The sequence below is a fragment of the Zonotrichia leucophrys genome, chromosome Z (assembly GCF_028769735.1).
Source record: "Zonotrichia leucophrys gambelii isolate GWCS_2022_RI chromosome Z, RI_Zleu_2.0, whole genome shotgun sequence".
NCBI classification, from domain to species: domain Eukaryota; kingdom Metazoa; phylum Chordata; class Aves; order Passeriformes; family Passerellidae; genus Zonotrichia; species Zonotrichia leucophrys.
In genome coordinates, this window is record NC_088200.1 from 72,334,370 (window position 1) to 72,350,197 (window position 15,828).

At 47.7% G+C, this 15,828-nt stretch overlaps 1 protein-coding gene across 1 annotated transcript in view; it reads right to left on the reverse strand.

The window, feature by feature from the left end:
• Nucleotides 1-15,828, reverse strand: part of LOC135460131 (serine/threonine-protein kinase PAK 3-like) — a 38,465-nt gene that overhangs the window by 18,021 nt on the left and 4,616 nt on the right. The window contains exons 8-12 of the mRNA XM_064736802.1: nucleotides 10,295-10,412; nucleotides 9,381-9,480; nucleotides 8,736-8,932; nucleotides 6,782-6,919; nucleotides 5,343-5,437 (exon numbers count right to left, since the gene is read on the reverse strand). Of these exons, the coding sequence (XP_064592872.1) occupies nucleotides 5,343-5,437; nucleotides 6,782-6,919; nucleotides 8,736-8,932; nucleotides 9,381-9,480; nucleotides 10,295-10,412 (648 nt within the window). The remainder of the gene's footprint in view (nucleotides 1-5,342; nucleotides 5,438-6,781; nucleotides 6,920-8,735; nucleotides 8,933-9,380; nucleotides 9,481-10,294; nucleotides 10,413-15,828) is intronic.

Genomic DNA, 15,828 nt, shown 5'->3' on the forward strand with positions numbered 1-15,828 from the left:
TTGATTCGCTGTTGCTGTCACTGTCAGGTAAAGGAGGATACAGCCTTGCAGGTTGTTCAAGCTGCTCAGAGGGGAGTGGGGGGGCAGACAGCTGGACCAGAGAGGAGGGAAGAGTGGGGGCAGATGGCTGGGCTTTTCTCTCTACTAGAGACATTTCAGCTAACTGGCGTAGCGGTGTAGTATATACAGGCACCATCGCCAGCTGCTGCGCAGGTGTGAGATAAGGAGGCTTAGGGGTCTGATAAGAAAAGGCTAGGGCAGCTTGCCCAGAAGTTTTGGCAGCTTCCCCAGAAGCCTTGGCACCATGCCCAGAAGCCTTGGCAGCTTTCCCAGAAGCTCTGGCAGGGTGCCAGGTAACTCCCATGGCATCCAAACTTTCTTCACCAAGTTCCCCATCAGAGCCCCCTTCTACCTCAGAGGCGCCCTCTGCCTCAGCCCCCCCATCAGGTTCTGTTATCAGCCCCGACTCTTTGTCCGCATCTTGCTCCATTTCTCTCTCTACTTTCCATTCTTTTAAAGCCTCAAAGAGTGAGTTCCAGGTTACTGCTAAATCAAAAGCTGTTTTATCTCCCGCTCAAATAACTTGCCAAAGTCTGTCCCCGACTTTCTTCCATGCCTTAACACTAAATGCTGTGTTGGGGATCAGTGCCAAAATTCTGTGATTTAGCCCACAGCAATATATTACGAAGCTCATAGTCTGACGTATTAATTCCCCTATTTCTTAACAAAACTTTCCATGTTGACAGAACATTTTCTTCCTCTTTAGATAAATTTTGTCCCATTATTACTAGTTGGTGGCTCACCTACTTCCAGGTGTCTAGATTGGAGAGAATCAGGTCTGGACCTCCCTGTGGCTTCCACCTGCCACTCTCAGCTGCACCAACGCCACCTCCCCCACTACATCCCAGTGGGTCACGGTTGCCAAATCCTAGGACCCCGTATGGGCCCCCCCTGACTATGTTCTTATCACGTCGGGGTCACCAAAATGTCGCAGTCGAGGCTGTCACGACATAAAGCAGAGACCACAAGCAGTCTTGGTAACACTTAGCAACAGTTTATTAATGAAAATGGCTGATCTTTTATACACTTTCCAGTTGTTTACCCTTCTTCTACCTTAGCTATTGGCCACAATAATTCAATACCATGCCATTGGTGAAAAGTTACTCTGACTCCACCTAACTTTCTAAAAATGCTTCATCCAGCTGCAGAATGCTCTTATCTTCCTTCTCTCAATCTCCTTGGTTACAGCCTTGGAGAAAGCTCCTTATCAGCTTCTTCCTCTTCTTACTTCTCACTCCTTTAGCTAACAGGCCCGCTGCTAGCCTGTTGCACAGTTACTGTATGACTTGGTTTGATGAGGAAGAAACTGTGTATTAGTAAAAGAATTTACCAACCCTATAGAAAAAGGGGGGAATGAATCAAGGATTTAATAAAACTGAAAGAGTTAAAAGTTTACCAGATTTAATATGGGGGGGAGAGTATAGCAAGAAGAGTAGAAATAATAAGGGATAGGTAATTTTTCGCAGGTAAAGTAGTTAAGACTAGGGTAATATATCACTTTCCTGTCTTTACTATGTTTAAAGAAAGAGGACGGTGTGGGAATGCACAGAATTAGAGGGTTTTGGGAAAGCTGCAAAAGGCGGGCCTCAGAGACAATAAAACTCTGATTAGAGCTAAGCGGAGACAGGTCACCCGAAAAATTATTTAAAAATTAGAAAAGCAAGGACAAATAGAACAATATTATGTGTATTAACACTTGTCTAGAATAACTCTAACCTACAGAAAAGTTTATCTAGCAAGATATTAGGAAGCTTGAAGCTTAATACTGGAGCTTTGTGCACTGTATTTTAAGGCTTACAAGTAGGTATTGTATTTGAAAAAAGCAAGCACTGTTTTAACCAAAGGTACGTGTGCTTGTAGTGATTGGACAGTAGAACTACTGTCAATATGCTCTTGCTTTGTGTGATTGGTTAAACAACTTATAAAGTAAATTGTAACTATAAGTTCATGGTCTGCTGCCTGGGATGTGAGCTCATGGCATCTTCCCATTGTCATAACCATGTAATGAGACTGATGCTGAAAAATTAAACAGCTCAAGGTGCGTTCCTCAGCAGTCCCCTTCTGTTTGTCATATGTACATAGCCCCCCACTGGCGGTAAGTATTTAGTATGGGGGGGGAGAGTATAGCAAGAAGAGTAGAAATAATAAGAGATAGGTAATTTTTAGCAGGAAAAATAGTTAAGGCTAGGGTAATATATCACTCGCCAGTCTTTATTATGTTTTAAGAAACACAATGGGATGTGGATTTCTTTGTGACAAAGAGGAGGACCGTAGCCTGCACCTGGGCCCCAAAACTTCAGCTAAAGCCAAGGGATGTGAAAGCCTGCCAACAGGTCATAAGTAAAGAGGTCAAATTGAGGAAGATGTCTCGGCCTTCATAAGAAGACCATTCCCCACTTCAAAACCCACCAACCCACTCGAAGTGAAAGAGTGCACAAGCATGAAGGAACTTTGGACTCAATTATAATACATTTTAAAGGGGGGTAGGTGGGTTAGCTAATGAATATGTATTAGGTGTTTTGGGAATTATATGAATACGTAAGACTTTTTTAGATGAAGAGCCAGAGTCTGTGATTCATTGCACATGTCGTTAGGAGAAGACTCATTGTGCGCCTGGTGCCTGGTTAGGAGAAGACTCATTGTGTGCTGGTATGTAATAAACATACCAACTTCTAACTTTAACTAGTGGTGAGTTCTATTCTGTGCTTTGCCACAATGGCTCACGATACCAACCACATGACAACAACGGCTCCATTATGCACTGTTCCTCTTTCAAAGGTTAACGACCCACATGTTGTGGTGTGGTGCCATGGGTTGCCTCAGATACCTTGGGTTTCTCCCTGTAGATTTCTTCCCCAGGAGTGTCAATCACCTCTCCTTTGCCCCACCCTGACCCCTGCTGAGCACTGTCTGTCAATCCTGGCATTCCAGAAGGCCACTGAGTGATTGGCAGAGTTCAAAAGACACCTTACACCCTGGAAGACATTGGGCCATCCAGCTGTCATTTGTCCCTTGCAACATTCCCCCCCACCTGGTTGGTGGGATCCCTACCCCTTCCTTCCCCCTCTCCCCGGGGTTAAAACGAACAGCAACCAAGCGGTTTGAGAGGTTCTGTTAGAGCTGTTACTGGATTCAGAGGCCTGTGGGCCAGGAATAAAGCTCTGGATCGAAACCCTCTAGCAGAACCTGACTCCTTTCCTTCATCCTCGCCCTAAAGCTTCTCCACCAAGGTAAACCTGAGCTCCTGCATGTCTGGACTTGTCTCTAGCACCCAGCTGCAGCATCCAGCTTAGCCAAAAAGGTGTCTGAGGTGTAAACACCACAGTTGCCGCCCTTTAGTCATGCAGCAGGGGCCAGACAAGCCCAGGCATGTCCCTTGGGGCTATATTGGTAATTAATTCCAGTACCAGGTTAAGTTCCAATGCATTGAACAATACACTTTTCTTCATTTCTCGTTGACCTGCTCAAACATGGATCAAATATGACAGGGCCTTGGACACAACTCCAGTTCCTGTCACAGTGGTTATGCAAAATATCCCATTCCTCAAATTCTCCTTTTCTGGTCAAGAGCCTCCTAAAAACACTTTCCTTCCCTTAAATGCGTTCCAGCTACGTTTTTAGAAGGAACACTCTCTCTGTTCTCAAGGCCAAGATAGCCCCATGCACACATTAAGCACAGCAATGGGGTAATACAGGACTAAGCACTGCGTGCTAAAGGTAAAGGAATTCACAAGACTAAGTCCCCTTTTTACACTTTAATATTTTCCCAGTGCCTGTCCTTCCTATTCTGGGAATCAAACACAAACATTTTCTCATAAAGTCCTGCAAGTGCTATTGATGAGTGAAGACACATTATAACTTACTTTCTGAAATTAATGAAGCAAACATAGATTCCCAACTGAAATTATTCTGCTCCCTTCCAAATCAGTTCACTACTTAAGCAAAACCGTCAGGCACATCCCTGACTCCCTGTCTCCCAGCAGCTCAGAGCTGCATTGCACAGTGCTTGCTGTGTGCCAGAGTACACAAAGCAGGCTGGCCTGGTGGGCCTGAATATTCCAGCAAAACACTCTGCATCTCACACCTTTGCTCTGGCTCAGTGCAGAACTGCAGGATTGCGGGCACTTCCTCCCAGAGCTGCGTGAGGCGCTGGCTCCTGCAGATGTGCCCTGCCAAGCTGTCCCTGCCTCACGCTGGCCTCGCTTCCCCTGGCACAAGAGCCGGGCCTGAAGGAGGCTGCCCTGTGCTCCAGCCTGCCGAGCAGCCCGGCTCCCTGCCCCGGTGCCCAGAGTGCTGCACACACTGCTGGCCTTTGCCAGGAGTTGCAGGGCAGCCGGCAGAAGAGGAGGAATCCTCAGGCAGCCCAGCGGCCCTCGGCTGCCCTGGGCCTTTCTCTGCTCCTGGGCACACTCCAGACGGCCAATGCCTCCAGGCTGGGCTGTGCCCAGCACGGCTGGGCTTCCCCTCGGCAGCAGCCAGCTGCCACCTGGGCTCTGAGCGGAGGATTCTCCCGCTGCCAGGAACAGGCACCCAGGGCCCGGCTGCTGCCTCTTGCAGCTCCAAGGGCCTCCTTCCAGCCTGCCTCTGCCGGGGCTCAGCCTGCTCCGGCCTCTGCCGGGGCTCTGCTGGGGCTCCACCCCGGCCAAGGCCGGGCCTGCTCTCACCTCCCAGGCGCTGACAGCTCTGCACCACAGGAGACCTTCCCGAGCACCCTCTCTGATCTTTCTGCTTTCTCACTTGAGCAAGGCTCTCCTTCTGCCAAAGAGATTATTGCATTTCGGGATGCAAATCCAAGTGACAGGAACCCAAATGCTCTTGAGTCATGACTGAAGGCCTGAATCCACACAGGATGTCTTGGCTGCCTCTCCCCTCCTTTTGCCTGCAAATGCCATTGCCCTTTCTGCCTCAACTAGAAATACCACAGCTGTGCCAAAATCAGCCAGTGGGCCATATTCCAAAGGCAGTGAGGTCTGGAGAAGATGAATGAAGAAGAACCTTCTCCACTTATGAACCACACCAAAGAAGCCGTAAGTGTGACTTAGCACCAGTAAAAAACAAGTGGTCATTCAGAAGAAAATGCTGAGCTGTCTGAAGGGGTCCGAATAAGGGGAATCTTCCGAATGAGTTGATGTTTCTGAAACTTTATTTAATAATTATCTTACTCTATAAACCTATACTATAAACCTATTCTATTAATCTAAACTACTCAACAATCCTACTCTATAATCCTACTCTACAACCCTACTCTAAGTTGGTTATGGAGATAACATCTGGATTATTACATTCTTCTTCTCCACTCCTTCTTCTTCTTCATCTTGATTGAGTTGATGAGTGGTGCCAAACTAGATGCTGGCTTGGCTGAACGTACAAATGGATGCTGTCCACAGGAAATAAAACAACAAAGAACATTGAACCATGACTTTCCAAGCTCAGTGCTTCGGAGACTCAATCAGGATTCCTCTGGGTCCTAAAAAGACCCAGAAAGAGGAGAGCAATGGGACCATCTGCTCCCCCAGTCATCATGTGCATGAGCTTGCCATCACAGGCAAAGGTGGCCCAGAATCCCACTCATCTGTTTATTGTGATGTCTTCACCTTGCTGGGATTTTTGCCCTGCCAGTGCTCTAGAAATGGTGCTTTCTGTCCCTGGGGTTTCCTCCTTTCAGGAAACTCCAAGGACTCACATAGGTTCCTGCCTTTGCAAGACAGGCACTGTGCTGATTCCCACAGGGAGACAGAGCAGTGTCTACCTTTCCATGCCCTGCCCCTTGTGTGCTGGTTGGCACCTTCCTTCCCAGCAGGGCCAGCCCAGTGGCACTGGACCCTGCAGTTCCCTCTCTGCCACACAACCCGGCAGTAACCCTGGCACAGTTCCTGTCTGCTTGAGCGTGCCAGGCAGCAGATGGGGCTGGGACAAGTCCCTCCCAGCTGTCCCTGTTTGCGTGGCAGAAACCTCTAAGGGTGGGCTGGGGGGCACAAACCAGGGCCCCTCAGAGGCTCACAGTGAGCCTCCCACAGCCTCTCCTGCCCACAGCCAAATCTCTGACTGCTCAGCTGGGACTGGCTTCCCTGGGTTCCTGCACCACCATTTCATGTCTCTGTACCCTGCACTGCTCTACTTCAATTGTTTTGCCATTAGATAAAATGAAACACTCCAGCAAATTATGAAACAGGGTAACAGAAACAGTCAGGAAACAGAGCACCTCTCCTCTCAGGAAATGCAGAGAGAGGTGGAGTTATTCAGTTTTGTGAAGAACAGGCCCCAGGGAGACTTTGTTGCCACTTTCCACGACTTCAGAGTGGTTTTGAAGAAAGTGGGGACACCTTTTTTAACAGTTCCAGTAACAATGGAATGTGATGAATATTCTTAATCAACATGGGGATCAAGTCTAAGGAAGAACTTGTTTACTCAGAGCATAGTGCAATACTGGCACAGGCTGTCCCAAGAGCTTGTAAGTGCACCATTCCAGGTGAGGTGGGAAAGGGCTCTGAGCAACCTGATCTCTTTAAAGATGTCCCTGCTCATTGCAGGACACTTGGACCAGAGGACCTTCACAGGTCCCTGCCAGCCCAGCCCAGCCTAGGATTCCTCACCATTTTCATTCGAAGAGCACCAAGAGTAGAGGTGTGGTGGAAGGGGGCTCATCTGATGCCTTGGACTTGAGTGGAGGAGGAGCCCATCCCTCAGAGCCTGTTTCACCTGCAGCCCCTTCACATTTTACCTTCAGGAGCTCCTTGGCAGACCAGCGCTTCTGCTCATCTGTCTGCAGGCAGCAGCTCAGGAAGTCACACAGGCAAGATGAGAATCTGTCGGGCTGCCGCAGCTGTGGTCTCTCTCCCCTGGCTCTCCGTTGTTTAGCCTGCATCAAAAAGAAACACCAGGCTCCACCTGCTGCTTTCACATCTCTAGGTGCTCTCCCAGATCCCATTGGTTAAGCTCTACTCTGCAGTGGCAGTTTCTGCCCTGGCAGAGACCCAGAGATGACTTTCCTTTACCAACCAAAAACCCAAACCCCAATGCAGCCACAGATTTTTCCACAATCCTGCAGATCTTGCCTTGACAGTTGATTTCATTGACTGACCTAGTAAGTGGGAACTACATCAGCAAAGCATGTTTCCTTCCCTGAGGACTCACATCAGCTTGACAGGCTTTCTGGAAGAGGGACTTTGCTATACTAACTCTACTATTTGCAAGGAATAGTACATGAAAGGCATCTCTGCAGTGCTTGTTGGTCCCTGAAACACAACTGCCATAAAGCAAATCTCATTGAGCTTCTTTTCCTCTTCTAGAAAACACTGCTAAGTGGAAGGAAAAAATGAAATCCACAAGTTATTCCTCAGGAAAAGAAAACAAACATTTGGAATCTCATATTCAACACAGACACATTAAGATGCATGTGCAAATATATTGAGATGAAAATGCCTGCTTGGGTGCACAGGAGCCACCTGTAGCTCTGTCTCTCAGCTGCACATTTTGGCTTCTTTATGTGGCAAAAGGAAACCTTTTCATGGTCAAATCAGAAGAAGTGCCATGCCTATGGTCACTCTCTGCTCATTTGGATGCTCAAGTCAATGCATTAAAGGTGTCCCCATCACAGAGAGTGTTGGGTAAGAAATGGGAGGTTTGGCAGCATCTCCATGACCCCAGGCTGTGGCCTGGTCTCCATAAAAATGCCCATCACAATGCTAACAGCTCTGTGCTGGTGGCACTGAAATAGATGGTGACCAAAGAGACTTTGTTATTATCCTCTTCAACCCAAAGGAAAATTTCCAAGCCTAAAACAACAAACGCATTCTGCTTGAGTATAAATAATTAGGACAACTTTCTTGCCTTTTCCCACATCACCAGAGGTCGCAAAGGGGGTTTTATCCTGTCCCTCTGCAGCTGTGCTCAGCCACTGGCCATGGTGGGGAGCTGGAGTCCTCACTGTCATTAGAACTGTGCAGGCCAGGGATGGCCCTGCTCCGGTGGTAAAGGAACACAGCACCAGCGTCAACTGCCCACGTTGGATCCCAGCTCAGGCACCTGCTTGCAAGCTCATCAACTTGCTAAAGTACCAAGAAACAGCCAAGGGTTTGGTGTACAATTCTAACTGCAGTTGGAGAAAAACACATCCTAAACTTATCCAGGCATCCCACACACATGACTGAACAATGTACAGATGACTTGAAAATCTGAAAGTTTCAAAGACCCACAGGATTTGAAAAACATGCTACAGTATGGATGTGGTTCAAAAAGGGAAAAGAAAGCAGAACTGCTTGGGCATTGCTTTGCTGGTTGTTTCTTTTTCACTTTTTCTGTTCCTATAAAACTGAAACTGGGAAGACTCAACCTCCATTTTGAAGGATATTTATCACACATCCAATCGTTCCACTGAAAAATTCTTATCCTTCAGAACCAAAGCTCGAACAGGGTTCAAAAAGCAAATGAGAAATGTCAGGCATGGCTGGAGGCCAAAATGGCAACTTTCTGAACTGGTTAGGTTTCTGAACTGCCACTTCCCTTCTGATGCAACCAAATCTCTAGTGGGTGCTGATGTGCTGCAGGGACATTTTTAGAAGGGGACCTTGGTGGAAGTGGGGCCAGCAGATGGCAATGGGATTTTGTCCAATGGCACATGCAGGACATGGGACAGGTGAGAAAGACACTGGGATCAGTGAGTATTTGCTCCTTACTGAAACAGGAGTTGCATTCCTGCAAGGAACTTCTTGTTCCACCATTTCGATGCCCACGATTCCCAAAGACCATATGTCCACTTTGGGGCCATATGCTTGGCCTGTCACCACTTCAGGCGCCAGCCACCCAGAAGTGCCAGCCACGGAGCTCTGTCTGCTCTGCTCAGGGGCGAGCTTAACAAAGAGGCCAATGTCAGCTGTGGGGAGAACAACAAACCATGAAAACCAGCTCCAATTAGGAAACCAAGCAAAAGAATTCCCCATTCTCAGACTAAGAATGTGCTGTTGAATCTCCCAGAGAACTGTCCACGCTTGATTTCCTTGGGGCTTTAGCCAAGGTAGTAGTGAACTGGCCCCATCCAAAATAACCCTGGTTTTATAACGCTGCTCACAGCAGTGGACTTTATTCCCCTGAAGCTTTAGACTGTAGCTCCCTCCCTCTGGAAAAGACACACACAGACCAAGAGCAGTCTTGAGTTCTTGTGATTCCTTCTCATACCTCTGTGCACATTGCAACTGTGCCCTCAGCTCACAGCGGGTGTCCCTGCACTGCCACCAGCACCATTTCTGGGGAATGGGCAGTCACTCAAAGTAGCCCCACACCCACATCCCTGGAATGCTGTACCTAACCAAGAATACACTGACCCAGCTTGACAGAACCGTCGGTTCTGAGAAGGATGTTGCAGCTCTTCACATCGCGGTAGATCACATCATTTGAGTGGAGAAAATCCAGTCCTTGCAGGCACTGAGTGAGAAAACAAATACGAGGGCAAAAACAAGTGATGGGATTTCATCACACAAGAAAGGCAACAATCTAAAACATTCCCTCTCCAGGGTAGAACACAGTGCCATTGAGAGGAAGAGCTTGCTGCTCCAGCTCTTGCAGAGCAGGACCTTTCTGAGGAAAGGCACGTCAGCTTCTGAAAGAGCAACAGAACCTGCTGTTGTAGACTGTCCCCTGCAAACCAGCCAGGATGACTGCTGCTGCAGTGGATTTGCTATCTCCATGCAGAAGACAAATGAGGGTTTTGCCAAAAAAGAAAAAGTCCCTCCCTTTGGTGTGAAGCAGATCACTTTTGGGTGGGAGGCTGCATGGCAAAGGTTTTATTGCTTGCCTCAGCACAGACTTGGAAGTATCACATTGAAGTAAAGAGCATTTTAGCTGCACTACTATCCTTTTCAGCAGAGGACTGTGAGAAATGAGTCTCTTTTTTCTTTGCTGTTTGTTTCAAATCCTGCCACCAGCACCTTTGATTTCACAGGCAAGGAATGCAGTGAAAACAGGCTCCAGACAAATGTTTAGAGAGGCAAAGTGGAGAACAGCAAATACAAGTACAAGAGGCAGAGTGAGAGTACAACAGCAGGAGATAAGAGTACTGGACTTGAGTACAGGGAGTGCAGGGGCACTGGCAGGCCTTTCACTTGAAGTGCTTTCACTTGCCCATAGCATACCAGCAACACAGAAACAAAACTTGGCACATGAAACCTCTCCTGTTCTGAGCCCCTGTTTCCCAGACAATCCTGCCCAAGCCCTCAGAAACACAGATGGGATTGCTGACCTCCCGACTGATGGCTGCCGTCTGGTCTTCAGACAGGCAAGTCTTGCTGATGATGTCGCTCAGAGTGCCTCCATCCATGAACTCCATTACTAGCCAGAGTTCATCACCCACAAGGAAGCTGAAAGAAGGAAACAAGGGTGTGGAGATGGACATGCATGGCTAGGGTGTGTTCTTGATTGATTCTTGTTTCCAGGTTCCTTTGTGACTAGGACAGAATCAAAGGAATAGACATTCCCTCTCAGCTGTGCATTGTTTGCAATCTGTGCAGTCTCAAGAAGAAAGGCATAGCTGTGAAAAAGGAGATGTCTTAAATGGCCAGCAAGTAAAACATACAGTTTACTAACAGATAAAAAAACCTGTCACACTCTGTGTTTCTGGAAATAAGCACCTAGTCTTCCTGGCATGCAGAGCAATGGTAAAGAGGGGACACAATCCAAGGGAAATTTATATTAGTCTATCTGGACAGAAAAAGACACTTGATAAAAATCAAGCCCCAAAACAAAGTGGTGGCTGTGAACTTACAGGCTATTGATTTAGTAAGATATGACTGATCCAGGTTTTTGAGTAATTTTCAAACTATGTATGCCAGAGAAGACTCATGGAGACAAGGTGCACTCTCTTCCCATCCATTAGAGATGAGGAGAGCAATAATAATTAGCCAATAATTACAGCTCTATTTTCTGCCACTGACCAAAGTGGGATTTTAACTTGCATGTTTGCTCTCTGTAAAGAAACATTCACAAAATCTCACCTGTCTAAATAGTTGACCAGGTTGGGATTCCCATTAATTTTCATGACCATGAGATCATTGGCTTTTAATTTCTTCTTCCTCAGTCCTTTTAGATTTATTTTCTTTATGGCCACCTAAAATGACATTGAAAATCAGTAACTTGAGAAGTTGGTGGCACAAGACCACAACACACATGAAGCGAGTGATTTTACAATGACACAGCTGAGCTGTGCCAAACTGCCTTGTGATTAGGCATTGCAGTAATTAGGAACTGACATTCCAACAGCCCATTTCTCTTCTCCCTTGGGAGCCAGTTACAGGACACCTGCAGCCACTGAGGTTTTGCCTTGTCCATTTGGTAACAGTGGTGTCTCAGCTACCACCCACAAACCTCTGACCACACTCTCTGCTGCTTTGTTTGGGATTCAGAAGAAGTAATCCATGCCTTAATGCTCTGTGGGTACATCTTGGGCTATGGGCAGGGCTTAGGGCTTTTTAGGGGCACCTTGCAGATCTCTCCCTACATGCAGCTCCCAAGTGCAGCACTGCAGGTGGCTAAGGAACTACCAGTAATATTCAGATGGATTTGCTGGCAGCCAGAATCGAGAATTCAGGACTCTGAAGCTGTAGCCCCAAAGAGCAGGGAGGTGCTCTAAGGCACCACCTTTGTTTTAGCAATGGAGAGCCAGTGAGTGCGTCCTTCTCTGAAAGGAAGCGCTGCCCTGCGTGCCTTCCTTCCGACAGCTGAGGAGGACAAAGTGCCAAATAATGTATTTTGCAGGCTGGCACCAGTCTGTGCTTGTTGTGCCTTTTCAGCACGGCTCTAGCCAAAGCTCCAGCCACAGCTCACACCAGAGGGGAAACCCCCTCAATAGCAGCAGAGTCTGCGGGGCCTGTTGACATTTACCTCTCCTCCTGTGGCATTGTCAACTGCTCTGCACACAACCCCAAAAGTCCTAGAAACAAAAAAAAACAGCAAGGAAAGTAGAAGCCATTTAGATCTTGCAGGGAAAACGAGCCCACTCAGGAGGTCTCTGCTGTGAGTGCCAAAAACCTGAAGGAAGCAGGAGGACTCTGCCAGAAGGCAGATGATGCATTTTCCTCTCAAGTGCATGGGCACTGGGCCTGTTCCTGAACTGCTTGGGTTTACTGCCTCAGCTCAAAAATAATGCTGTGTCTTCCACCTCAGCTTTCACTTTCCAAACTGTTCAGTTTTTATCTTGACCACAGAGTATTTCCTTCAGCAAACTCTCAGAAAAAAATGTTCCTGAGAACTGTTATCTGACAGCTATCAGGGAGGAGGTTTCTCCTTCAGGCAAGCAACTTTCTTCCCTCTTTATTAGGATGGCAGTATGAATTGGAGATATAAAAAACTGCTAAGGAAATTAACACAGAAGTGTCTCACACATGAGAGATGAGATTTTCCAGGTCCTGTTCATTGCTGCAGACAAGACCTCGGCAGCATGGAGGTGTCTCTGACAGTGCCTTCTGAGCACACATACAAATTCTGAGCAGCACTGAGAGATGGGACAATCTATCCCCAGTGTGGGAACATGGGGATAGATGTCTGTTTGCCTGACTTCATGGTGGATAGACATTCCACCACAAAAACACCTGGCCCATGGTTATGTAGAAGTAACTGCGTTTGGACTCACCCGCTGCCAATATCTTCCAGTTTGGTGTATTTCATCCAGGGATTTTCCTTGTTTACTATTTTCCCTGAGGGAAACAAAATGAAGATGCTGACATTAAAGCAGAGACCTCAGCTTCCAGGAGATACAAAAGGCAGCCCCAGTCCTTGGAGCTCTGAGCCCTTTGTGGTCGGCTGGGTAACAACAACAACAACCAGGCAGACAGCTCTGCAGCACAGGTGGCCCGCACAGAGACTGATTTTCTACAGCAATTCCTGTGGAGAAATGTCCCTAAATGTCCCCATGACACCAAACTCAGGAGAATCATTTGGTATGGCTATGCTGGCACCTGCACACAATGCACTGTCCCTCAGACAAGAAACACAGCAGACGTACTCAGCAGCTCCAGGGAGTCACCCTCGATCTCCTGTTGCTGAGCAGCAGCTGGGTCAGCGCGGGAGGTGAACAAACTGCCCCGGCTCCACTTCTCAGGTCGGGGAGAAAAGGCTCCTTTAGACGATGCTGCTGCTGCTGCAGCAGGTTTGGTGAAAGAGCCCATGTAGATCTGGGACAAGAAATGAGTTGATGTCAGAAAGGTGGCTGGCAGAAATTACCCTGAGATCCCTTTTTGAAATGCAAGCCCTTAGAAATGTGCTGCCAGCCACATGCATGGCTTTTAAATGGCTTTTTTTCTGATGTCCACTTCTCAAACTGGATGGATCAAAACCAAAGGCTAGTTTTACTCGAGTTCATGGCCAGATTCATGTTCCATTTTCATGGATTTTCCAAAGGATGACTGCCACCATCACCATTCTATTTCCTCTCAAGGATTTCTTTTCCCCCTCCAAGAGCTGCAGACACACTTTCAGTTCCTTGTCCAAGTGTTCTGCCTCCTCCCACTGCATTCTCTTTTCCTGCACCATCTTCAGGTCATGTTCAACCTGTAGCACTTCTGGTGGGCACTGTTCCTGCGCCTCACTCCTAACCTGGGGCCCTTCAGAGCCAGAGATTCGCTGGTAATCTTCACAGGCTGCCCGGTGAGACGCCAACACTCGCTCCTCAAATGAAACAGAACAAAGCCGTCAGAGACTACAGCTTGTCCCTGTCAGCCAGGAGTCATCGACTGTGAGGAAAGGGAAAGAAAAGATTGACAAGGGATACAGACAGCTTGTTTCAATCCCCCATCTGGGTCACCATGTTCCCCTGTAAAAACTCCTCAAGAAACAAGGAGAGCAGGAACAAGCCATCAGGAATCAATTTGGATGACTGCTGGCCAAAAGGCCAAAGGACAAGTTACATTATCCAGGGCAGCAGAAGAGAATGAGCACACCAGGAAATGTCTTTCAGAGTGACTGTGATACACACTACAGCAGGATGGCACTCAGAGGCATGGCCCCATTCCCTGCTGCTCTGCACTGGAAAGGCAAGAAGGGCAGAAACCACCAGTTTGGTGACTGCAGTGACTGCATCCCTCTTTCACTCACTTGCTTTTGTAGAGACTGAGGGAAGGGACTAAATTTCTCTTTGATGATTTTTATTTCATCCTCCAGCTTCTTCTGCCTTTCCTTCATCTGAGTTTGAGCTGTCTGAAGCTCTGCGTTCAGCTCTGCCTTCATCTTTTCTAAAAAACAAGAGAGAGGATGTTTCATGGGTGGAGTGCCTGCCATTCTTTCACTCACCTGGTTTTGTTGATCGCCCCTCTGCTGATGGAGATTCTCATCTTGAATTCTTCCCAGATCTTCCTTGTTCTTTCTCTTCATGTCCATGATGTCACTCTGTGCTTCAGGCAGCTCTGCTTGTGGCTCTGCCTTGATCTTCTGTACACACAAATGCAGAGCAAGTGAGTGGGAGCTGCCATCAGCCTCAGTTTTTTTCCTCTTGCAGCCTCAAAATCACATTTATTCAGCTTCTTCTTTCTGCCTCCCTACCCACCTCTACCTCCATTGCAATCCTCCTGTCTCAGGGCAAACACACCTTGCAAAACACACAAACAAAGCCCTGTGACATCAAGCACTAAAACGTGAGCACTTGGCCACCGTGCTGTGGAAGCCCAAAGACAGAGCTTCAATGAGCCATACAACCAGATGCTCAAGCCAAAACAAGAGCCCTTTAGGGCCTCAACATCACAGGTAGAAGCTCAAATTCTGCTGTCACTGCCTGAAGGAAATCCCCAGCTCCTGGCAGGACTCCAGCACTCAGCATCCTCAGCCAGAAACAGGAAGCCCTGGTGGCTCTGAAACTTGTACCTCTGCCTTGCACTAAAGACAGCACAACCCACAACTGGCACTTACGGGCTCTGGATATCCAGTCTCTGGTGTGACCAATGATGGAGTCTGGCGTTCATCCATCTCAATTTGCTCCTCCTGGGCTTCTTCTCCAGGAGCAGCGGGAGCCAGGGGAGAGACAGCCGTTGGTTCTGTCAGCTGTGGCAAGAGAGAAGCATGAGGTACAGGCCGTCACCAATCCTTAGGAACGTAATTTCTTTTCAGATCTACCACCATATCTTCTAAGGAGAAATCAGATTATTTTGCAGCAACATAGGGGTTCTAAGTCCGAACCAAACAAATATTTACAGGCCTTTCCAACACAACTCTTGATGGACATAAGGTTGATAATCCTCCCTGGCAGCTATCAGCAAGCAACAATGTCACTGTAAAATGAAGCTTTTAGTCCTAGAAAGCTCTGAAATGAAAAAGTACGAAAGTAGCAGGAACACCTTTGCTACTGCTGCTGCAGATGTGGAAAACTAAAACTGGATCACAATCTCATACAGTGCTGGAAAAGTGCAAGAAGCATTGTGCAGTGGCATCTATGATGGTGGGAAAAGGGGAAAATGAACATGGCAAATCACTCCTAGCAAACCAGCAAGCCAGCAAACCAGCCACAAGATCGAAGTGTCACCTACTCCACTGTCTACAGCACTTGGATATAGTGATGGCAATTTTAGTAGGTAAATGGCCATTGTGGTGAGCACTGTCATGCGGGATTGATGGAAAGCTGCCTGAAGGTCCCTCGTGTGCCTCCCACTGTCCATATTATAGCTCCCTCAGCACCTCCTAAGTGGGCCTGTGCTCCTTGCCCAGCTCCCCTGTCCTTCTCTGCACACGCTGCAGCCCCTCCATGACTTTCTGCTTCCCAGGGCCCACAAGTGCACACAGCACTTCAGCTGTGGC